Source organism: Rhinopithecus roxellana, chromosome 10 (assembly GCF_007565055.1).
Source record: "Rhinopithecus roxellana isolate Shanxi Qingling chromosome 10, ASM756505v1, whole genome shotgun sequence".
In the NCBI taxonomy this organism is placed as follows: domain Eukaryota; kingdom Metazoa; phylum Chordata; class Mammalia; order Primates; family Cercopithecidae; genus Rhinopithecus; species Rhinopithecus roxellana.
In genome coordinates this window covers 94,206,157-94,230,637 of record NC_044558.1, presented here as the reverse complement: position 1 = coordinate 94,230,637, position 24,481 = coordinate 94,206,157, and the positions used below count along the sequence as shown (strand labels likewise).

Below are 24,481 nucleotides of genomic sequence, written 5' to 3'. Positions count from 1 at the left end.
GCCATTCTCCTGCCTCAGCCTCCGGAGTAGCTGGGACTACAAGCACCCACCACCATGCCCGGCTAAATTTTTTGTATTTTTAGTAGAGATGAGGTTTCACCGTGTTACCCAAGATGGTCTCGATCTCCTGACCTCATGATCCGCCCACCTCGGCCTCCCAAAGTGCTGCAATTACAAGAGTGAGCCACCACGCCAGGCCCTGACACTTTCTTTTTTGAGATGGAGTCTCGCTCTGTTGCCCAGGCTAGAGTGGCACGATCTTGGTTCACTGCAAGCTCCGCCTCCCGGGTTCGTGCCATTCTCCTGCCTCAGCCTCCCGAGTAGCTGGGACTACAGGCGCCCGCCACCTCGCCCGGCTAGTTTTTTGTATTTTTTAGTAGAGACGGGGTTTCACCGTGTAGACCAGGATGGTCTCGATCTCCTGACCTCGTGATCCACCCGTCTCGGCCTCCCAAAGTGCTGGGATTACAGGCTTGAGCCACCGCGCCTGGCCACTAATTTTTTGTATTTTTAGTGGAGACAGGGTTTCACCGTGTTAGCCAGGATGGTCTCGATCTCCTGACCTCGTGATCTGCCTGTCTCGACCTCCCAAAGTGCTAGGATTACAGGAGTGAGCCACCGTGCCCAGCCCACTTTTTTTTTTTTTGAGATGGAGGCTTGCTCTGTCACCCAGGCTAGAGTACAACGGCACGATCTCAGCTCACTGCAACCTCCGCCTCCCAGGTTCTAGCGATTCTCCCACCTCAGCCTCCCCAGGAGCTGGGATTACAGGAACCCACCATCATGCCTGGCTAATTTTTGTATTTCTGTACAGGCGGGGTTTCACCATGTTGGCCAGGCTGGTCTCGAACTCCTGACCTCAGGTGATCTGCCCACTTCAGCCTCCCAAAGTGCTGGGATTACAGGCGTTGAGCCACTGTGCCCGGCTGACACTTTCTTAGATTATTAGAGACATGCTCCCAAGCAAATGTCAGTCAGAGACACAAATTTCACACAGGGCAGAATAATTTCAAAGTCTGGCTATTTTAATTCAATTTCATTGTTCAAGGTAGTATGGGTATATTAAGTGGTTCATTTCCATCCTGAAGAAAACAGCTTCTGTCTGATGTGATATTGTGAATTTCAAACATGACTCCTTGTTTTTATAACACATACACACACACACACACACACACACACACACACACACACACACACACACACACACACATTTTCTTTACATATCCTGGTAAGATTTTTCTGGAACTTTTTTTTTTAAAACCTTCAAGTAGTTTGGAAACATTTGCCTACTTGCTCATTCCTCTGGGCACAGCCTGTTCAGAGCATTTATCCCACCTGTGCTGAAAAATCTGTTTTCCCAGGTGGTGGTGGAGCCGCTGGATAGAGGGGATCACAGAGAAATGAGTGAGCGAGCTTTGTAAACTACTTCTAATTCTCTTCATTAGTATGCTATGATCCACCACAGCTTCTGCAAGGTCAGACATGCAAGACAACTACTTGGCCAAAACAGCAGGATTCTAACTAGTGTAAAAATAGATTTTAAATAAAATAGAATCTCTATAGGAAAGAGAATTAGGTTATGCTTTACATTCCCACTCTTTTTTTTTTTTTTTTACATTCCCACTCTTAAGATATCTGTATATATAAGTCCAAGAGAGACTCAAAGAGTTGGTCTTCCCTAAGTAAAAATTAATGTCTGAGTACATTCATTTTGCAACATTACAGGTAAAGTTTTTTGGGAAATGCTGCAGCACATCCCACAAAAATGGATGGTGATTAGCAATACAGTTGATGTGCTAACAAGTAACATGTAAGACATTTAGGTCAAAGGGGATGAGGTCTAATTACAGGCTAAAAACCTATTCTGAAATGTGATCATTTGAAAACCTTTGGCTAATTATAAAGCAAAAACCAAAACCCCTCATTTAACAATACATCTTGCTAACCTATCCCTCTATCTCTTCAAGAAACTAAATTCCAACACAGGTCTTAAGTTTGCTCAGTTACTGCAGGTTATGAATTACTTGACATTTATGGTTCCAGAGAGAGTACACAGCCCCTCTGTTGGCCCACACAAGCATTATATGACTGTTTTAAAGGGGGCTCTGTTGAAATTCTAATTTTAGGATTTAGAAACAGCCTTTGGTTATATCTTGAAAGCATAATTGAAAATCTGCCCAAGCTCCCTCTAGCTGCAACCTGAACATGCAGCCCAATATTTTGTAAACATTTAGAAAATACTGAACCCAGCAAAATACACAATTAGCTAGTCAGAGGCCTCACTCTACATTTTCACACGGATGAGAAATCTCCCCACTCAGTCTTGCTAGATGCTAGGATATCCACTCTGAGGTTTGAGTTTGGGAACAGCCATTAAGCCTCCTCCTTAATTGCGGTTCATAATGACGTATGAAGTCACCAAAAATAAACAGTGGAGCTGCCACCATTTTTCCTACACTGAGTCTACCTAATGTGCCCCGGGTTGTTTGTTTTTCCTGGCTAGCCCCAGAGCAAGAAGAGATGACTGCTGGTAAAGAGCCAGGGCCCGGTTTACTACCAGGCCTCTTTTCAGATAACATTCAAGCAATTCCTCCACTCCCTAGAGGAAGGGGGAGATGATAATGATATGACACTATTGCTAGGGAATTTTCATAACTCCTTAGTAGCCAATGGAAACCTCTCTTTAAAGCAGCGGTTATGACCTCAGAGAGGTTTGGTGCTTCAGTGCTAGATAACCTTACCTTTGAGGTTACAAGAAATAACTTAACATCTTTAACCTACCCCAGAACTCAATGTCAAATATACCAACTACATAAACACAACGGAAAAATGCACAGCAGAGTTGGGGCTTCTACCAAGCAGGAAGGCAAAATGGTCATTAGAATGTCTGAGGTTAGGGAACTCTTAAGACCTTTTCAAACGCAGCCCCTTTCCATCAGCTCTCCACTCAGCACCCTCTACATTCACTACATCACACACTAGCAAATGAAAGAGCCAAACAACTGTGGCTTGATCCTCACTTGTACTTATTAGGGGCCACCCTCACATTTAGCTGAAGGTCCCAGCACACCCTCACGGTGCCAGGGAGAACAGTCTCGGGGATGTCTGTTGCTCTGAAGGTCACTTGCCCCTCTTGCTGCGACCCTTCCTGGAGGACAACTTCCCACTGCCCCCAGAAGAGGCAGGGCTCGAGGCTGAGGCCATGGCAATGTTGATCTGTCCCTCTTGGATTTCCTGCCGGGTCTCAGCAGGCAGATGGTTGATCTTCTGCTGTGTCTCCAGGTAGAACATGACATCACGCAGCTGCTCCTGGATCTCGGTGATCCGCAGATCTTTTTGGTCACAGGTCTCTTTCAACACCCTCTCCTCCTCTTTTAACTTGTTCTGCAGGAGGACTTGGTTGGCTCGCAAACACTTGTTCATTTCCTGCTCCTCTTTGAGCTCGTTGGTGAGTTTGGCCACTTTCGTGTTTAGTTGAGTGCACCTTTAGAAAAACAAAGGAAGACAAAAGCACATTTTTCATTTGCTGACACAGTCCCCTTTCTGCTCTGAGATTGAACAGAGAAACCATGACTTCAGAATCCCTTTAGGACAGACCCCTTTCTCCCATGATGAGGGAGACTGGTTTGCTGCCATCGCAATAAGCTATGCAAAGCAAGAATTTTGCTTTACTTAACACAAGCGTATTTTTTTTTCTTTGAGATGGAGTTTCGCTCTTGTTGCCCAGGCTGGAATGCAATGGCACAATCTCAGCTCACTGCAACCTCCACCTCCTGGGTTCAAGTGATTCTCCTGCCTCAGCATCCCAAGTAGCTGGGATTACAGGCACCCGCCACCATGCTTGGCTAATTTTTGTATTTTTAGTAGAGACTGGGTTTCGCCATGTTGGCCAGGCTGGTCTTGAACTCCCGACCTCAGGTGATCCACCCGCCTTGGCCTTCCAAGGTACTGGGATTAAAGGCATGATGTACTGCGCCAGTCCACAAGTGTACTATATATTTATTTTATTTATTTATTTTTTGAATGGAGTCTCACTCTGTTGCCCATGCTGGAGTGCAGTGGTGTGATCTTGGCTCACTGCAACCTCTGCTGCCTGGATTCAAGCGATTCTCCTGCCTCAGCCTCCCAAATAGCAGGGATTACAGGCGCCTGCCACTGTGCCCAGCTAATTTTTGTATTTTCAGTAGAGACAGGGTTTCACCATGTTGCCCAGGATGGTCTCAATCTCTCTTGACTTCAGCCTCCCGAAGTGCTGGGATTACAGGTGTGAGCCAGCGCGTCCAGCCCACAAATGTACTTTTAAGACACTTTTTTAAAAAGCATCAGAAATTTTTCAGTAGCAGAAACTATTCTGTGACTGATGGTAAAAATTCTATTGCTTCTTTGTTTTGTAGTCAGTGGTTAAATAGGTGCCTTGCAGATGATAGCTGTGATAAGGAAGTTATGAGGAAAAGTGGCATTCTTGGAGAGTCAAGTACTCTGACTTCATTGCATTTGCTGAAGGGAAAAAAAAGGGCACTTATTCTAACCAAAGGGCTTTAGACTTGGGAGTGCCCTCTTCTTGATGTCCAGTCTTACTCATAAGTAAAGAATTGCAGCTCTTCCACAGGAGGCCTACACACCGCTGCTTGTGCTGCCGCCATGTCTCTAGTGATCCCTGAAAAGTTCCAGCATATTTTGCGAGTACTCAACACCAACATCGATGGGCGGCGGAAACAGTTTGCCGTCTCTGTCATTAAGGGTGTGGGCCAAAGATATGCTCATGTGGTGTTGAGGAAAGCAGACATTGACCTCACCAAGAGGGTGGGAGAACTCACTGAGGATGAGGTGGAACGTGTGATCACCATTCTGCAGAATCCATGCCAGTGTAAGATCCCAGATGGTTCTTGAACAGATAGAAGGATGTAAAGGATGGAAAATATAGCCAGGTCCTAGCCAATGGTCTGGACAACAAGCTCCGTGAAGACCTGGAGCAACTGAAGAAGATTCGGGCCCACAGAGGGCTGCACCACTTCTGGGGCCTTTGTGTCCGAGGCCAGCACACCAAGACCACTTGCCACCGTGGCCGCACCGTGGACGTGTCCAAGAAGAAATAAGTCTGTAGGCCTTGTCTGTTAATAAATGGTTTATATACCAAAAAAAAAAAAGAATTGCAAATGAAACCACCATTTGAGGCCAGGTGCATTGGCTCATGCTTGGAATCCCAGCACTCCAGGAGGCTGAGGCGAGAGGATCGCTTCAGCAAATGAAAGAGGAAATGAGGGCCGGGCGCGGTGGCTCAAGCCTGTAATCCCAGCACTTTGGGAGGCCGAGGCGGGCGGATCACGAGGTCAGGAGATCGAGACCATCCTGGCTAACACGGTGAAACCCTGTCTCTACTAAAAAAAAAATACAAAAAACTAGCCGGGTGAGGTGGCAGGCGCCTGTAGTCCCAGCTACTGGGGAGGCTGAGGCAGGACAATGGCGTGAACCCGGGAGGCGGAGCTTGCAGTGAGCTGAGATCCGGCCACTGCACTCCAGCCTGGACGACAGAGCGAGACTCCGTCTCAAAAAAAAAAAAAAAAAAAAAGAGGAAATGAGTTCGAGACCAGCCTGGGCAACAAAGTAAGACCCTGTCTCTACACAAAATCAAAAAAATTAGCCAGGTGTGGTAGCGTGCACCAGTGGTACCAGATTTACAGGAGGCTGAAGCTGGAGGATTGCTTGATCCCAGCAGGTCAAAGCTGCAGTGAGCTGTGTTCATGCTACTGCACTCCAGCCTGGGTGACAGAACAAGACCTTGTCTCAAACAACTAACCCACACCATCTGAGACCCAGTAGAGTGGCTCATGTCTGTAATACCAGCACTATGGAAGGCAAAAGTGGGAGGGTCACTTAAGGCCAGGAAGGTTGCTTTGAAACCAGCCTGGTCAACATAGTGAGACACCGTCTCTACAAAAGAAACATTAAATAAATTAGCTATTTAATTTAAAGTGTGGTGATGTGCACTTGTAGACCCAGCTAATTGGGAGGCTGAGGCAGAGGACTGCTTGAGCCTAGGAATTTCAGCCTGCAGTGGGCTGTGATTGCATCACTGCACTCCGGCCTGTTTGACAGAATAAGACCCTGTCTCAAAAAAATAACAAAAATCAAAAGCACACACACACAAAAACCACAAACAAAAAAACCCCACTATTTAAGATACTATTTTTATGTATCAGAACACCCAAGAGCTGAGACATGAGAAAAGAGGCACTTACACACTGGCACTGGAGCATGAACTGGTATAAACTCTTTTGAAGACAACTTGGCAATATCTATAAAAATAAAAAATTTGGGCCAGGCACGTTGGCTCACGCCTGTTATCCCAGCACTTTAGGAGGCCAAGGAGGGTGGATCATGAAGTCAGGAGTTCAACATCAGCCTGGCCAACATGGTGAAAATCTGTTTCTACTAAAAATACAAAAATTAGCCGGTGTGGCAGTGTGTGCCTGTAATCCCAGCTACTCGGGAGGCTGAGGCAGGAGAACTGCTTGAACCTGGGAGGTGGAGGTTGCGGTGAGCCAAGATCATGCCACTGCACTCCAGCCTGTGCGAAAGAGCAAGATTCCGTCTCAAAAAATAAATAAAAAAATAAATAAATAACTGCATTCCCTTTGACACAGATACTTCATTTCTAGGAATTTATCCCATAGAATATACATACTCAAGATTGGGCAAAAAGAGACATGGAGAAAGATGCTCTTTACAGTATTGCTTATAGTACTGTGAGATTTGACACAACTTGACACAATCAATAGGGAACTGGTCAAAATTATTATGGTAGGCCAGGTGCAGTGGCTCATGCCTATAATCCCAGCATTTTCGGAGGCCAAGACAGGAGGATCACTTGAGGCCAACAGTTCAAAACCAACCTGGGCAATATGGCAAGACCCCATCTCTACAAAACAATTTTAAATTGGGCAGGCATGGTGGCACACACCTGTAGTCCTAGCTACTCAGGAAGCTCAGACTAGGAGGATCACTTGAGCCCAGGAGCTGGAGGTTGCAGTGAGCTATGATTACACCACTGTACTCCGGCCTAGGCAACACAGCAAGACCTTATTTCAACAACAAGAACAAAAATAATTATGGTACATCCATACAATGAAACAGCATGCAGATGTTACAAAGATCAGGACAGATTTAGATGTGCCAGTATGAAAAAAAGTCCAAAAACATATTTTATCAAAGATAACACCTGCATTCTATTTTTGCAGAGAAAAGATTATGCATGTGAGATATTTATGTGGGCAGAGCTAAACATCTAGAATAAATATTCACTAGTACTGGATAATAATGGTTAACACTAGATAGCAGGATCTAGGGGGTGAAAAAGAACTTCCTGTTTTGCAGGGTGTGGTGGCCCACACCTGTAATGGTAAAACAGTCTCTACAAAAAATTAGCCAGAGGCCAGGCGCGGTGGCTTATGCCTGTAATCCCAGCACTTTGGTGGGCGGATCACCTGAGGTCGGGAGTTTGAGACCAGCCTGACCAACATGGAGAAACCCCGTTTCTACTAAAAATACAAAATTAGCCAGGCATGGTGGCACACGCCTATAATTCCAGCTACTCGGGAGGCTGAGGCAGGAGAATAGCTTGAACCCTGGAGGCAGAGGTTGCGGGGAGCCGAGATCACGCCATTGCAGCCTAGGCAACAAAAGTGAAACTCCATCTCAAAAAAAAAAAAAAAATTAGCCAGGGCTGGTGGTGCACAGCTGTAGTCCAGCTACTTGGGAGGCTGAGGTGGGAGCATCACCTGAGCCTAGGGAGGTGGAAGATGTAGCGAGCTGGCCGAGTGCAGTGGCTTATGCTTGTAATCCCAGCACTTTGGGAGGCCAAGGCGGGCGGATCATGAGGTCAAGAGATTGAGACCATCCTGGCCAACATGGTGAAACCCCATCTCTACTAAAAATACAAAAATTAGCTGGGTGTGGTGGCGTGCTCCTGTAATCCTAGCTACTTGGGAGGCTGAGGCAGGAGAATCGCTTGAATCCAGAAGGCGGAGGTTGCAGTGAGCTGAGATGGCGCCACTGCACTCCAGTCTGGGTGACAGGGAAAAACCTTGTCTCCAAAAAAAGAAAAAACAACAAAAAAAAAACAAAAAACCTTCCAGTTTAAGCTCTATTCTTTAACACAGTTGTTCAATTTGTTAGGGTGCTGAAAGTATAGGGTAATTTTAAATTTTTACTTCTATTAATTTTGTAGTGTTGTTTTTACAATAGCTTAAAAAAAATTTATTTTTGTTGAGACAGGGTCTCGCTGTTGCCCAGGATGGAGTGCAGTGGTGAGATGTTGGCTCACTGCAGCCTCTGCCTCCCGGACTCATGTGATCCTCCTACCTCAGCCTCCTGAGTAGCAGGGACTACAGGTATGCACCACTATGCCCAGCTAATTTTTGTATTTTTAGTGGAGATGGGGTTTTACCATGTCGTCCAGGTTGGTCTTGAATTCCTGGGCTCAAGCAACCTGCCGGCCTCAGCCTCCCAAAGTGCTGGGATTACAGGCATAAGCCATCACGCCTGGCTGGTAATTTCAATCAGTAGCAACTATCTTCCCAAATAACAGTAAATAAGGAATGTTATTGCTATGCCATTTATGAGTTTTTTGCTCCATATTCAACATCTTTTGCCTTTAACTCCTGCCCAAGGCCACAGCATATAACATTTCCAGCTTAGACACAGTCTCCTTCCTAACTGCCAGTTCTCAGTCACAATGGCTCAAAGAAGCCAAAGGCTCTGGATGGAAGAAAATTGCTTTTCACAGGCAAAAATGTAAGATATCTGCACACACTTCAGGCGCACAGACATCAGGAGAGAGCACTGCATTCCACATGGCATCCATCTGGTATGAAACCCCACATTTTTTAATAAACAAGAAGCCTGTTCCATACATAGGGAGACTCCTGAAAACCTGGTGATACGTATATTTGAAAATGAGCGTGTTTCCATAGGAATGAAAGAAACTGTCTGTTTACAGAGCCTGTTACAACAGAATAACCTATTGTACCTACCTTCTTTCCACAGACTGCTTTTCCTTTAGGAGATCATTTAGTTTGTGCTCTAAATTATCACACTTCTCAATTGTTTCTTTAAACTTGGTCTTCATGTTGTTAATCTGAGAGAGCAAACAGAAATCAGATTCATTTCACAAACGTAATGTGGTGTGCTCTTTGGGGCTAACATCATATTTTCCCCCCTAATTATATGTATGTAACTTTGACAAATCAAAATTAGAAAAGGTGACATATAGCAGTTTCCAGACAGGGAAAAAATATAAAGAAAAGGTGAGGTAATCATTTGAAAGAATTTCTGTAACAGGATTAAAAATGCTGGGAGATCTTTTTTTTTTTTTCTTTTTTTTGAGATGGAGTCTCGCTCTGCCTCCCAGGCTGGAGTGCGGTAGCACGATCTCGGCTCACTACAATCTCCGCCTCCTCGGTTCAAGCGATTCTCCTGCCTCAGCCTCCCGAGTAGCTAGGATTACAGGCATGTGCCACCATGCCTGGCTAATTTTTGTATTTTTAGTAGAGATGTGTTTTCACCATGTTAGCTAGGCTGGTTTTGAACTCCTGACCTCAGGTGATCCCCCAGCCTTGGCCTCCCAAAGTGCTAGGACTACAGGTGCCTGCCACCATGCCCAGCTAATTTTTGTATTTTTAGTAAAGACAGGGTTTCACCATGTTGGCCAGGCTGGTCTCAAACTCCTAACCTCAGGTGATCCACCTGCCTTGGCCTCCCAAAATGCTGGGATGACAGGCGTGAGCCACTGTGCCCAGCCTAATTTTTTCTTTTTTTTTTTTTTTGAGACGGAGTCTCGCTCTGTCACCCAGGCTGGAGTGCAGTGGTGCGATCTTGGCTCACTGCAAGCTCTGCCTCCCAGGTTCACGCCATTCTCCTGCCTCAGCCTCCTGAGTAGCTAGGACTACAGGCGCCCGCCACCACGCCCGGCTGATTTTTTGTATTTTTAGTAGAGACGGGGTTTCACCGTGTTAGCCAGGATGGTCTCGATCTCCTGACCTCGTGATCTGCCCGCCTCGGCCTCCCAAAGTGCTGGGATTACAGGCTTGAGCCACCACGCCCGGCCAGGAGAAAATTTCAAAAGGATCTAGTGCTCTGTTATTTTTAAACAATATTGAAGAGAAAAATAATACCTAACTAGAATTCGAGCAATTTTAAAGCTATTTTGATTTTTATGACATAGAAGAACATTTAGAAATCTCTCTTCCAGCTGGACGTGGTGGCTCACGCCTGTAATCCTAGCACTTTGGGAGGCTGAGGTGGGCGGATCATGAGGTCAGGAGTTCAAGAACAGCCTGGCCAATATGGTGAAACCCCTTCTCTACTAAAAATAAAAAAATTAGCTGGGTGTGGTGACATGCACCTGTAGTCCCAGCTGCCCAGGAGGCTGAGGCAAGAGAATTGCTTGAACCCAAAAGATGGAGGTTGCAGTGAGCCAAGATAGCGCCACTGCACTGCAGCCTGGGTGCTCAAAAACAAAACAAAACAAAACAAAACAAAACAAAAAACAAAACAAAACAAAACTCTTCCGTGTTCTTCCAATGGAGGTTGATTTTAAAGTTCATTTGAATGGAAAATTTATTTTTGTTTTATTGTATTGTATTGTATTTTTTTTGAGATGGAGTCTTGCTCTATCACCCAGGGTAGAGTGCAGTGGCGAGATCTTGGCTCACGGCAACCTCCACCTCCCTAGATCAAGACCCTCCCTGCCTCAGCCTCCTGGATCACGAGGTCAGGAGATCAAGACCATCCTGGCTAACACAGTGAAACCCCGTCTCTACTAAAAAGTACAAAAAACTAGCCGGGCGAGGTGGCAGGCACCTGTAGTCCCAGCTACTCAGGAGGCTGAGGCAGGAGAATGGCGTAAACCCGGGAGGCAGAGGTTGCAGTGAGCTGAGATCTGGCCACTGCACTCCAGCCTGGGCGACAGAGCAAGACTCCATCTCAAAAAAAAAAAAAAAAAAGAAATTTTCTCCTAAACTTACTCCTGTCAGTTAAAGGAAGTTGAAAAGGACAGAAATTACTATCATAAGGAACCAAATTGTACATGTCTTGGACAGTAAAGATACTTAAGCTAAACACATTTAAATCAAGATGAAAATACAAAGGTAACCCTAAAAAGGTTTTTTTGTTGTGTGTTTTTTTTTTTTCTTGAGATGGAGTCTCGCTCTGTCACCCAGGCTAGAGTGCAGTGGTGCAATCTCAGCTTACTGCAAACTCCGCCTCCTGGATTCACACCATTCTCCTGCCTCAGCCTCCCAAGTAGCTGGGACTATGGGCACCTGCAACCACACCCGGCTAATTTTTTGTATTTTTGGTAGAGACAGGGTTTCACCACGTTAGCCAGGATGGTCTTGATCTCCTGACCTTGTGATGTGCCTGCCTTGGCCTCCCAAAGTGCTAGGATTACAGACGTGAGCCACTGCGCCTGGCCAAAAAGGTTTTTAATATTGTTACAGACAAATGTTAACGATTTAAATTAGTGCTTTTTAAAACATTTCTGGTCCAGTGCCACAGCTCACGCCTGTAATCCCAGCACTTTGGGAGGGCCATGGCAGAAGGTTTGTTTGAGCCCAGGTGTTGGAGATCAACCTGGGCAACATAATAAGCGCTCCCCATCTCTCTCTTTTTTTTTTTTTTCTTTGAGATGGGAGTCTCACTCTGTTGCCCAGGCTGGAATGCAGTAGCGCAATCTCAGCTCACTGCAATTTCCGCCTCCCTGTTCAAGTGATTCTCTTGCCTCAGTCTCCCAAGTAGCTGGGACTACAGGCACGTGCCACCACGCCTGGCTAATTTTTTTGTATTTGTAGTAGAGATGGGATTTCACCGTGTTAGCCAGGATGGTCTTGATCTCTTGACCTTGTGATCTGCCCGCCTCGGCCTCCCAAAGTGCTGGGAATTAGAGGCGTGGCGAGCCACCACGCCCAGTCGACCCCCTAATCTGAGCAAAATTTTTTAAAAAATCAGCCAGACACAGTGGCACCCTCCTGTGGTCCCAACTAGGGAGACTGAGGTGGGAGGATCGCTTGAGCGTGAGAGGTGAGCCTGAGGCTGCAGTGAGCTGTAATGGTGCCACTACATTCCAGCCTGGGCAACAGAGTGAGATCTCATCTCAAAAAACAAATGAAAACTTCTGACCATTAGCCCACAGTAAGAAACATCCATGCCACACACAAACCTGAAACGAGTTTCACAAAACAATATTAATTGTCGGCTGGGTGCAGTGGCTCATGCCTGTAATCCCAGCACTTAGGGAGGCTGAGACGGGCGGATCACGAGGTCAGGAGATCGTGACCATCCTGGCTAACACGGTGAAACCCCGTCCTACTAAAAATACAAAAAATTAGCCGGGCGTGGTGGTGGGTGCCTGTAGTCCCAGCTACTCGGGTGGCTGAGGCAGGAGAACAGCATGAACCTGGGAGGTAGAGTTTGCAGCAAGCCGAGATGGCGCCACTGCACTCCAGCCTGGAAGACAGAGCAAAACTCCATCTCAGAAAAAAAAAATGTTAATTGTAATACACCCTAATATTTACATCTACACTATTTTATCTAATAAAAATGCTAGTTGTGGTCCACCAAACTCATTTTACAATCCACAGCTGGCAAAATACTGATTAAAATGAAGCTAGACATCCACAAGAAAAGATGTACTTTTAGAGGAGTTCACCTTACGACTACCTCTGCCTACCGTGTGTTCTTCATACGTGGCCATGAAAACTAAGAACCTTTGAGTGTCTGTGAGCTTCGTCGTCTAGAATAGGCTCTGCTCACATGCTACTATAACGGCACTACCTAAGGCACTGGGGGAAAGAAACAGTGTTTATAACTGAAGCCTACAATGAATTTCAACCTTGATCTACACCCCTCCTTCACATCAACAGGAGGCCCACAAACAAGAATCTCTGTCAGTGAGACCCAGGGTCTGGGTTACTGGTTCTCCCTGAACATATTCTACTGCTGGGGGTGCTAACGGACAAGAGACTGGCCAAAAGAAGGACGGTGGTGGAACAAAAGTCTTGCATCATCAATTAACTTATGGCTAAATGACATTTGTTACCAGAAAACAAAAGCATCCTTTTAAGCACCCTAAGCATTTTATTTAGAGCTGCTCTGGCTTCCATTTCACCCTGACCTAAAAGCAAACATGAGTTTCAGTGTTTCGTTTCCCTGCCCCTTGACTTGCTTTTCATTGGCATGTTTTAGGGAATGAAGTTAACCCTAAAGAATCCTACAGGGCAGAGAGAATCCTGAGCTTAGCTCTCAAGCATCTGGATGAAGCACTTGAGATAGTCACGCTGGTATATCCCATGGAAAAACTCATGAGTGCAGCTGCAGCAGAGTTGCCAATGCACTTCCCATGAGCCATGACTTCATAGTATGCGGCAGCGACCCGTGCTCTGCCTCCATCAAGAGCATTGGGAGGCGGTCCTCCCTGCACATACTCTAATCAAGCCCTATTCAGAACTAGTAAAGTCAAGTGACCTTGAGTGCCTCCGGAAGGGCACTTGTGTTGATTAGAAGGCTCTTGTAAGAATTTCATCAATAACTTTTAACTGCAAATCATTTTAAAACTGATTTCTTTTTTTTTTTTTTTTTTTGAGACGGAGTCTCAGTCTGTTGCCCAGGCTGGAATGCAGTGGTGTAATCTTGGCTCACTGCAACCTCTGCCTCTTGGGCTCAAGCAATTCTCTTGCCTCAGCCTCCCGAGTAGCTGGGATTACAGGCGCCTGCCACCACGCCCGACCAATTTCTGTATTTTTAGTAGAGATTGGGTTTCGCCATGTTGTCCAGGCTGGCCTCGAACTCCTGACCTCAAGTGATCTGCCTGCCTCGGACTCCCAAAGTGCTGGGATTACAGGTGTGAGCCACTATACCTGGCCTAAAGCTGACGTTAAGCATTAATTTTTACAAACCCTGATTTTGCCCACTTACGGCATATCCAGAAACTGGGGCCCATGGCCCTGCCTGCTAAGCTCCAGGATATTCCTAGCCACCTCAGAGGTGGGCCCCAAGCCCAGCTCTGTACTGCCTATCTGAAGGTCCAAGTACAGGTGGGGACTCACAAAGTTACTAAAGTAATTGAGAAATGTTACAAGATTTTATTTCACACTAAGGTAATCACTGAATTACAGACACTGTCCCTAGGTCCAAAGAAAGGTTCCTAGAGCCATAATTATACACAATTATACACAGGTGCTTACTAGTTTTCAGACTACCTTCTTTGGAAGTCACAGGGTTCCTTGCACATACTGGAGACAGAGCTCTGGGCCTTCCATCTGAGTTTCCACCAAAATCATACCACTGTTTAATTTTGCTAAAGTAGTGAATGGCATCTTTTTTAAAGGATTAAATTTTAATGAATTTTTTAAATTTCATTAAAATTTGAAAACTGCTGCCCTAGACCTTCAGGGTGAATAATGAAGTGCCAATATCTCTGCCCAATTTTATTTCCTTCCATTTAAAAGGGCTCTGCGCCATTTCACTGCCTTAGAAGTTCATGTTTAGCTCCCAAAGGCAACGGTTCCCAAGTGCCTGACTCAAATGGAAAACCCTTATGTAGATACTTCTATCTTTTTAGCGGAACTTCACAAGGCACTAGAAAACCAGATTGAGGTTTTAAAAAAATAATAAAAAATAAAAAAAGCAAACAAAACCCCCTAAGACCCCAAAATATCAAAACAGTCAAGCCTTTAAATCCAAAGTTTCTTTTTAGTGGCAAAAGTTTTCCACCTGTTACCAGCCTGAGAAGGGAAGATGGTAAGATTCCTCTTTCCCTGTACTCTGCCTTCCACAATCCCCATCAGAGTGCCCTGCCATGTGGCATTTCAGCAGTCACCAAACCAAACAGACTTACTTCCTCTGCTGTGTCCTTCTCTATCCGAACTATCTTGTTTTCCCAGTAGATTCGCTGAGATTCCAGCTGACTTGTTAGTAAATATGAATACTAGAAACATAGAGAATAAAGACCAAAATGTAAGTCACTGTTGTCAATCTCTGAAATCCAATTTAAAAATCTGATCTTTAATGATCCACAGAAAACTAAAACTAACCAACAGAATGTATATTTACACCCTGGTTCCACTCTACTCAATATATACTGGACCAGGGGACAGAAATGACATTATGCTTCCGTCCTCCTGCGGTTTACAATCTAGTCAGAATAAATGTACTTATAAAAAAAATTATTCTGGTCAAGCTGACTTTAACAAGAACCACAGTGGTTTTAAATCTATGTATAACTCAAACTTACCTGTCTCCCTGCCCCCATGAAGCAGTCCTGTCCCATCCTGTCCCACCCAGCACTTGAGTCAGGTGCCCCTTTTCAGCTCCCTTAGCACTGTGCCTATCAGTAACAGCACTCAGGACAGCAACACTTTATCACCAATTTACCTGCCTGTCTCCCTGACTGGACTGTGAACTCTTTGAAAGTGAGGGTTATATCTCTACTGCTGTATCTCCAATGCCTGGCACACGGTGGACGTCAAGAACTGTTTGCTGCGTGACTGCATGAATGAATGAACAGTGCTGTGTAACCACAGGGAAGGGACAGATGGCATATGACAGTAAGATCTGAGAGAAGGCGAGATTTGAGAGGGCACTGACAGACAGGAGGAGAACAGATAAAGACAGAGATCCGAGTCCAGAGAACTACTTGGCCAAGACAGAACTGTGGACATTAGAATCTCTTCAGAAATGAACGAGTAACACTAATAAGGCTGGTGTGCCAGGTTAGGAGACATGACGCCAGCAGAAGGCTTTGGGGTATTATACTATTGACAAATATGGGCAACGGGGAATCCAAGGCCAAGGAGTGGCAAGGTCACATCTCCATTTTGGAAAAACCATTCTAGAAGAATAGAAGAGATATAAACATGTGTGCAGGCTACAGAGAGGGCAAGAAGAATGTCTATGCTACTGAACCCTAAGCTCCACAAGAGCAGGGAGTTTGTTCAATGCTGCATTTGCAGCACTAGCACCAGTAGGTGACAGCAAATATTTTTCTTTTTTTTTTTTGTTTAAACCTGGGTCTCACTCTTTTGCCCAGGTTGGAATGCAGTGGTGCAATCATGGCTCACTGCAACCTCAACCTCTTGGGCTCAAGGGATTCTCCTGCCTCAGCCTCCTGAGTAGCTGGGACTACAGGTGCATGCCACCACACCTGGCTAATTTGTTTTTAAATTTTATTTTTAGTAGAGACAAGGTCTTGTTATGTTGCCAAGGCTGGTTTTGAACTCCTGAACTCAAACGATCAAGCCTTGGCCTCCTGAAGTGGTGGGATTACAGGCATAAGCCATCATGCCTGGCCAATAAATATTTCTTTCTTTTGGAGACGGAGTTTCACTCTTGTCACCCCAGGCTGGAGTGCAATGATGCCATCTCGGCTCACTGCAACCTCCGCTTCCCAGGTTCAAGCAATTCTCCTGCCTCAGCCTCCCAAGTATCTGGAATTATAGGCGCCCACCACCACACCCAACTAATTTTTGTATTTTTAGTAGAAGTGTCGTTTCACCATGTTGGCCAGGCTGGTCTCAAACTCCTGACCTCAGGTGATCCACCCACCTCGGCCTCCCAAAGTGCTGGGATTACAGGCGTGAGCCACTGTGCCCTGCCAGTATTTCTTGTATGAACAGAATGCATGTACAAACTTAATGTGGAGGATTTACTTATTCTAAATACTTAAAAGTATTTGATCCTTTTTTATTAATAGAATAACTTTTTAAAGATAATAATATAAACCTCATTTTAGGCCATTTTACTGACTATCAGACTTTTAAAAGTCTTGCAAGTTTTCTTTCTTTTTTTTTTTGGTTGAGATGGGGTCTCGCTCTGTCGCCCAGGTTGGAGTGCAGTGGCCGGATCTCAGCTCACTGCAAGCTCCACCTCCTGGGTTTATGCCCTTCTCCTGCCTCAGCCTCCCAAGTAGCTGGGACTACAGGCGCCCGCCACCTCGCCCAGCTAGTTTTTTGTATTTTTTTTAGTAGAGACGGGGTTTCACTGTGTTAGCCAGGATGGTCTTGATCTCCTGACCTCGTGATCCGCCCATCTTGGCCTCCCAAAGTGCTAGGATTACAGGGTTGAGCCACCGTGCCCGGCCAAAATAAGCAAGTTTTCAAACGTCCATTTCCTCCTAAGGTTAAGGTATGTTTCTAAAACAACCTTTTTCAAAATTTATATAAAACATGACTCGTGGCCAGGTATGGTGGCTCACGCCTGTAATCCCAGCACTTTGGGAGGCCGAGGCAGGCAGACCACGAGGTCAGGAGATTGAGACCATCCTGGTTAACATGGTGAAACCCTGTCTATACTAAAAATACAAAAAATTAGCTGGGTGTGGTGGCACACGCCTGTAGTCCCAGCTACTCGGGAGGTTGAGGCAGGAGAACTGCTTGAACCCGGGAGGCAGAGGTTGCAGGGAGCCAAGACTGCACCACTGTGCTCTACCCTGTAGCTACAGAAAGACAATCTCAACACTGAACTTGAGACAACTACAGATATCACAATGAAGGACGAAAGTAATAAGGCACTAACAGTGAAACTTAGACTTTTTTTTTTTGGAGACGGAGTCTCGCTCTGTTGCCCAGGCTGGAGTGCAGTGGCCGGATCTCAGCTCACTGCAAGCTCCGCCTCTCGGGTTCACGCCATTCTCCTGCCTCAGCCTCCCGAGTAGCTGGGACTACAGGCGCCCGCCACCTCGCCCGGCTAGTTTTTTGTATTTTTTAGTAGAGACGGGGTTTCACTGTGTTAGCCAGGATGGTCTCGATCTCCTGACCTCGTGATCCGCCCGTCTCGGCCTCCCAAAGTGCTGGGATTACAGGCTTGAGCCACCGCGCCCGGCTTTTTTTTTTTTTTTTTTTTAGACAGAGTTTCGCTCTTGTTGCCCAAGCTGGAGTGCAATGGCGTGACCTGGGCTCACTGCAACCTCTGCTTCCCAGGTTCAAGCGATTCTCCTGCCTCAGCATCTCAAGTAGCTGGGATTACAGGTGTGTGCCACCATGCCCAGCTAATTTTTTGCATTTTTAGTAGAAACGGGGTTTCACCACGTTAGCCAGGCTGCTCTTGAACTCCTGACCTCAGGTGATCCACCTGCCTCAGCCTCCCAAAGTGTTGGGATTACAGGCATAAGCCACCGCGCCCAGCTATGACCAAACTTTTTAACAAAAATGTACATCCAGGTAAATGACAAATATTTCAAATTAGAATAGTAAACAGCAGTAGAAACAGATATTGAGTGATAACTCATTCAGTCTCTTACCTCTAATTGTAAGGCATCTAGTTTCTCTTCCTGGCAAGTATCCCCCTCACATTCATACTGTACTATTTTTCCATCTGTTTTACTTGCAACCAGTCGATGAACATAGTTATCTAAAGAAAGAGTCAACAAAAGTGTGTTTCTTTAGAATGAAAAGGGTCTTTTTTTACCTCTGACAAAATTTTTGTTTTTTTCAGATAGAATTTAAATGCTTTATAACATTTCTTTAAAAGTGTCAAATCATTTGAATTTTAGAGGGGAGGGAGAAAGGAAGAATGGAAGTATTAACTCCGTTTATAATGTGTATGATTCAAGCCATTCCTAGAAAAATAATGCCCTCAGGGAAACTGAGAATTTGGGTTTGCAACAGCTGTCAGAAGATGACATTTCAAGCTGGGAGGGAAAGTGAAGAGGTTGCAAAGGCAAAGTTCCACACAGAATGAGTCCAAATTAGAAAAGAGAGTGGTGTTCACCTCCAGCATAGTCCCAGACTCGATGATTGGTAAGCTGCATGGCATACGTGTGCTGTGTTTCCTCAAAGTGCTTATAAGCATGTCGACTGACATACCGTCCACATCCTATGTGGCCGCATATTAAACAAATCCAAAGATTCTGCCGGAAGAGGTAAGATCTTAATTAGTTAAATAAAAATAAGTGATCTGGCCGGTCGCGGTAGCTCAGACCTGTAATCCCAGCACTTTGGGAGGCCAAGGCAGGTGGATCACCTGAGGTCAGGAGTTGAGACCAGCCTGGCCAACATGGTGAAACCTCCATCTCTACTAAAAATACAAATATTAGCTGGGTGTGGTGGCAGGTGCTTGTAATCTCAGCTACTCAGGAGGCTGAGGCAAGAGAATCGCTTGAACCCAGGAGGTGAAGCTTGCAGTGACCCAAAAGCATGCCACTGCACTCCAGCCTGGGCGGTAAGAACAAGACTCCATCTTAAAATAAACAAACAAACAAACAAACAATCAATCCAGCTCAGAGTGGGAAGGGGCCTGAGGCACAAGAAGACAGAATTGCTGGTTGGGCACAGTGGCTCACACGTGTAATCCCAGCATTTTGGGAGGCTGAGGCAGTAGTATCGCTTGAGCCTAGGAGTTTAAGACCAGCTTGAGAAACACAGCAAGACCCCAACTCCACCAAAACACAACAAAACTAAACAAAAACACTCGGCCATGGTGGCACGCACCTGTGGTCCCAGCTGCTTGGGAAGCTGAGATGGGAGGAAGGCTTGAGCCCAGGTATTTGAGGTTACAGTGAACTATGATTATGCCACTGCACTCCAGCCTGGGTAACAGAATGACACCCTGTCTCAAAAAAAAAAAAAAAAAAAAAAAAAAAAAAAAAAAAAAAAAGAAAGAAAAAACTATTCCTACAGGAACCTGATTAAATGTATGTTTAAAACCCAACAATCAAGGATGCTTTTTTATGGGTCATTTTTTTGCTGATTTCTAAGAAGCACTTATGTGAATAGCAAGAAAAAAATTCACAATTCATCAGTAAAAGCCTAACCCTTTCAAAAGTGCAAAGAAAAAAGGAATAAATTTAGCTCAGGAGTAACACAATTTGTGTATTCATATGTCTTGCCCGACCCTAGACAAAAAGAAAAAAAATCAGTCTCAAAAATTAGAAGAATTTAGGCTGGGTGCAGTGGCTCACACTTGCAATCCCAGCACTGTGGGTGGCTGAGGTGGGAGGACTGCTTAAGACCAGGAGTTCGAGACCAGCCCGGGCAACAGAGTAAGCCCTGTCTCTTAAAATATAAAAAATAAAAAATAAAAATAAAGAACTTAAGTCATACCAGGCAGAAGAAAACTCATGACAGTTAAAGCTGCGTTCTTTGTTCTTTTCCATCACCCATTACTTACTTCCTGAACACCACACTCAAAACACTTATTTTCTTCTACTGGCTCGGGCGTTTGACAGTACCGGCAAACAGGACACCTATCCAGGACACCAAAAGATAATGGTGCAGGTTAAATATAAATGACAGCTGTTACAGAACCCAAAAGTCAAACACTGGATTTTATATCCTCCTCCTCTTATATGCTATTTTTATCATAACTAAGGATATCACTTAAAATATACAAAATAAAAATATAAAAAATCTTGATAAAACAGAGAAGAACGGAGAGATTGGGATCTGCCTCATGTCCTTTTCTGCTCTTCTGTCTAAAGGTTAGACGATCAAAGAGCTAAGTATTTGCAGGTTACAATTAGGACTTCATTTCATGTCTGATTATTTATAATGGGTTTTTTTTTTTTTTTTGAGACAGAGTCTTGCTCTGTTGCCTGGCCTGGAGTGCAGTGGCGTGATCTCAGGTCACTGCAACCTCTGCCTCCCAGGTTCAAGCGATTCTCCTGCCTCAGCCTCCTGAGTAGCTAGGACTACTAGCTACTAGTAGTGTACAGGCGTGCGCCACCACACCCAGCTAATTTTTCTATTTTTAGTAGAGATGGGGTTTCACCATGTTGCCCAGGATGGTCTCAATCTCTTGACTTCATGATCCACTGGCCTCAGCCTCCCAAAGTGCTGGGATTACAGGTGTGAGCCACCGCTCCTGGCTTGTATTTTTTTTTTTTTTTTGAGATGGAGTTTTGCTTTTGTTACCCAGGCTGGAGTGCAATGGCGTGGTATTGGCTCACTGCAACCTCTACCTCCTAGGTTCGAGCAATTCTCCTGCCTCAGCCTCCCGAGGAGCATGTGCCACCACACCAGCTAATTTTGTATTTTTAGTAGAGACGCGGTTTCTCCATGTTGGTCAGGCTGGTCTCGAGCTCCCAACCTCAGGTGATCTGCCTGCTCAACTTCCTGAAGTGTTGGGATTACAGGCATGAGCCACCGTGCCTGGCCTGTAATGTATTTTTACTCCAAACAACCTGCCTTATCCCCATTTCCCAAAGATTTAAATCATTCAAAAAGTACCCTGTCTTCTCCAGGTTGCTCCTAAGAATTGGATTTAAAATCTGTAGTAAAAAACAAAGATTTTTTTTTTTTTTTTTGAGACACAGTCTTGCTCTGTCACCCAGGCTAGAGTGCAGTGGCGCGATCTCAGCTCACTGCAGCCTCTGCCACCCAGGTTCAAACGATTCTACTGCCTCAGCCTCCCAAGTAGCTGGGATTGTAGGCGTGCACCCCCATGGCCCAGCTAATTTTTGTATTTTTAGTGGGCATAAGGTTTCACCGTATTGTCCATGCTGGTCTTGAACTCCTGATTTGAAGTGATCCGCCCACTCGGCTTCCCAAAGTACTGGGATAACAGGCATGAGCCACCGCACCTGGCTAAACACAAGGTATTAATGTACTTATTGAAATGCACATGATATCTCACTGCACCATGAACATCATGTGGAAGATATCAGCACTCTATCAGGCATTCATGTCTCAATTTACTAAAAGCCAATAAAAACAAAGTTGAAAAAGTCCATTAACTGTTTTCTATTATACTCCACATAAAACAATGCTAAATACTAGTCATGAGTATCTTTGTCAGATGGGCAACTAGGACAGAAAGTGGGTTATAGCTGAGGCTGATTGAACTGGCACCAGGAAGAAACAATTTTCAAGATATAACTAGTGGCTGGGCTCGGTGGCTCACGCCTGTAACCTGAGCACTTTGGGAGGCCGAGGCAGGTGGATCACCTAAGGTCAGGAGTTTGAGACCAGCCTGACCAATATGGAGAAACTCCGTGGTGGCGCATGCCTGTAATCCTAGCTACTTGGGAGGCTGAGGCAGGAGAATCGCTTGAACCTGGGAGGTAGAGGTTGTGGTGAGCCGAGATTGTGCCATTGCACCCCAGCCTGGGCAAAAGAGTGAAACTCTGTCTAAAAAGAAAAAAAAAAAGATATAACTAGTAACAGTTTGTTACCCAACTGAGTAAATAAAACCAAGAAAAGGGAATAAACAGGAAGAACACTAAGTGTGCGTCACAGATGATGCAGCTCTATCTGCGTAAAAGAAAGGAAAGGATCTAGTCCACTTCTTCCTTCAGCATCAAAAGAGAAGGCAGAAGACAGACTCAAAGAAAGAAATGGCAGCCAGAAAGCAGAATGCAGTCTTATTAGAGATGGAAATTGGTTTTGTCTCATTCCTTCGGTCTGTGTGGTGGCTGTGAAGGTGGTTGAAAAAGAAAACAGGCCAGGTGCAGTGGCTCACATTTGTAATCCCAGAACTCTGGGAGGCCAGGGGGCCGAGGCAGGAAGATGGCATGAAGCCAAGTCTACCCTGGCCAATGTAGAGAAAGCCCTTCTAAAAAACAACAACAACAACAACAACAAAATTAGATTTCAGAACTGGTTCTGAAATCCAATTCTCTACACTGTGCCCAAATGATCAAAATGATCTTTCTGAAATGTAAATTTGATCTTGAAAAGAAAAAAAAATTACAAAAATAAACTTATAAATAAACAATTAGCATTCTATGATATACCACCTCATCTGTCTACTAAAAAATAATCAACAGTTTATCAGCCAGGCACAGTGGCTAATGCCTGTAATCCCAGCACTTTGGGAGGCTGAGGTGAGTGGATCACCTGAGGTCAGTAGTTCGAGACCAGCCTGGTCAACATGGCAAAACCCCATCTCCACTAAAAATATAAAATTAGCCAGGTGTGGTGGTGTACGCCTGCAGTCCCAGTTACTCGGGAGGCTGAGGCATGACGACTGCTTGAATCCGGGAGGTGGAAGTTGCAGTGAGCCGAGATCGTGCTACTGCAGTCCAGCCTGGGTGACAGAGTGAGACTCTGTCTCAAAAATAATAATAATAATAATAATAATAACAATAATAATAATAAACAGTTTATTAAATTCTTCCTGCCTTTCTCTGCAAAAAATAATTTTATCTTATTTTCCTGATGAGATCTTTGGGAGCTTTTCCCAGAATGGCCTTCTCTGACATCTTTCTGTATCAAAAAGACCAACACTGCCTCCTACTGCAGCCCTTCCTGAGTACTCCTGGTTAGGGATGCCATCACTCTCTCTTCCAATCTCCACCCTGAACCACATGCATTTATGTACAAGTATAAACTCTCTTAGACCAACCCATCCCAAAGAGGACCTGAATTTGCTTCCTCTGTCTCAGCATCTCTCACAGTTCTATGCTTATACCAAGGCTCAAACCTTACTAAATGAACTGCATGATTTTGAGGGCAAATGGCCTGTCTTACACCCCATATGACAGGTTGAATTTTAGTCCCAGTTCTGGCATTCTCTGGCCATGACACTTTTCGCTTGCAAATTCTTATCTCTGGGCCTTAGTGTCCTCCTCCTGTATAAACTCAAGTGGTTGGAAAAAATGGTCCCTGAGGAAACTTCCAACTTTAAAATGCTATGGTTCTAAAACAGTTAATTTATATCAAAAGGTATACTGGGGATGGGTATCGTGGCTCATGCCTATAATCCCAGCACTTTGTGAGGCCAAAGCAGGAACACTGCTTGAGCTCAGGAGTCCAAGATCAGTCTAGACAACATAATGAGACCCCATCTCCACAAAACAAACAAACAAAAAACAATTAGCTGGGTGTGATGGTGCACATCTGTAGTCCCAGTTACTTGGGAAGCTGAGGTGGGAGGATCACTTGAGCCCAGGAGTTTGAGGCAGCAGTGAGCTGTGATCACACCACTGCACTCCAACATGGGCAACAGAGCAAGACTCTGTCTCAAAAAAAAAAAAAAAAAAAAAACTTAACTGGTATAGCAGATGGACTGAAGATACAGATAAACACTTTAAGGAATGCACATATCTCAGTATGGCTTTGTTCAAGGCAACTGGACAATTCCTTGAAAAACTCCCAAATGATACCCAAGAATTGACTGAGGACTCCATGGAATTGGAGCAAGACGCTTGTCCAGCTAAATAAGCAGGGCAGTGATAAGCTGCAAAAACCCAGTTTATTTATATGCTTCTTAGTGTCCACCAAGTTCCTCCTGTGTGCCATGTCCCCTACCAGGTATGAGAGGTACAGCAATGAGCAAGCCAGGCACAGCCCCTGCTCTGTGAAGCTGACATTCTTCTTCCAGCCACCAGGCCACTTGTGAGTAGACAAAGATTCCTGTAGACTTTCACCCCTCATCACTTCCGTGCTTGGGAACATGATCTTCCCCTTCCCCCACTGCCTTCTCTGGGTTCTGCTCTTTACCCGGCTTAACTCCTAATTATCCTCCTGGAGATGCCGCTTCTCAGGTGGTC

At 45.1% G+C, this 24,481-nt stretch overlaps 1 protein-coding gene and 1 pseudogene across 3 annotated transcripts in view; one reads left to right on the top strand and one right to left on the bottom strand.

Moving 5' to 3' along the window:
• Positions 1–1,003: 1,003 nt before the first annotated feature.
• Positions 1,004–24,481, bottom strand: part of BRAP (BRCA1 associated protein) — a 44,425-nt gene continuing 20,947 nt past the window's right edge. For 2 of the 3 annotated variants that reach the window (XM_010378962.2, XM_030939421.1), the window contains 6 exons: positions 20,161–20,236; positions 18,763–18,901; positions 18,293–18,402; positions 14,894–14,983; positions 9,033–9,136; positions 1,004–3,484 (listed from right to left, as the gene is read on the bottom strand). In XM_010378962.2, coding sequence (XP_010377264.1) covers positions 3,121–3,484; positions 9,033–9,136; positions 14,894–14,983; positions 18,293–18,402; positions 18,763–18,901; positions 20,161–20,236 — 883 coding nt within the window. In that variant the 3' untranslated portion in view covers positions 1,004–3,120. The remainder of the gene's footprint in view (positions 3,485–9,032; positions 9,137–14,893; positions 14,984–18,292; positions 18,403–18,762; positions 18,902–20,160; positions 20,237–24,481) is intronic. The other variant, XM_030939420.1, reaches the window with a different exon arrangement.
• Positions 4,632–5,096, top strand: LOC104674587 (annotated as a pseudogene).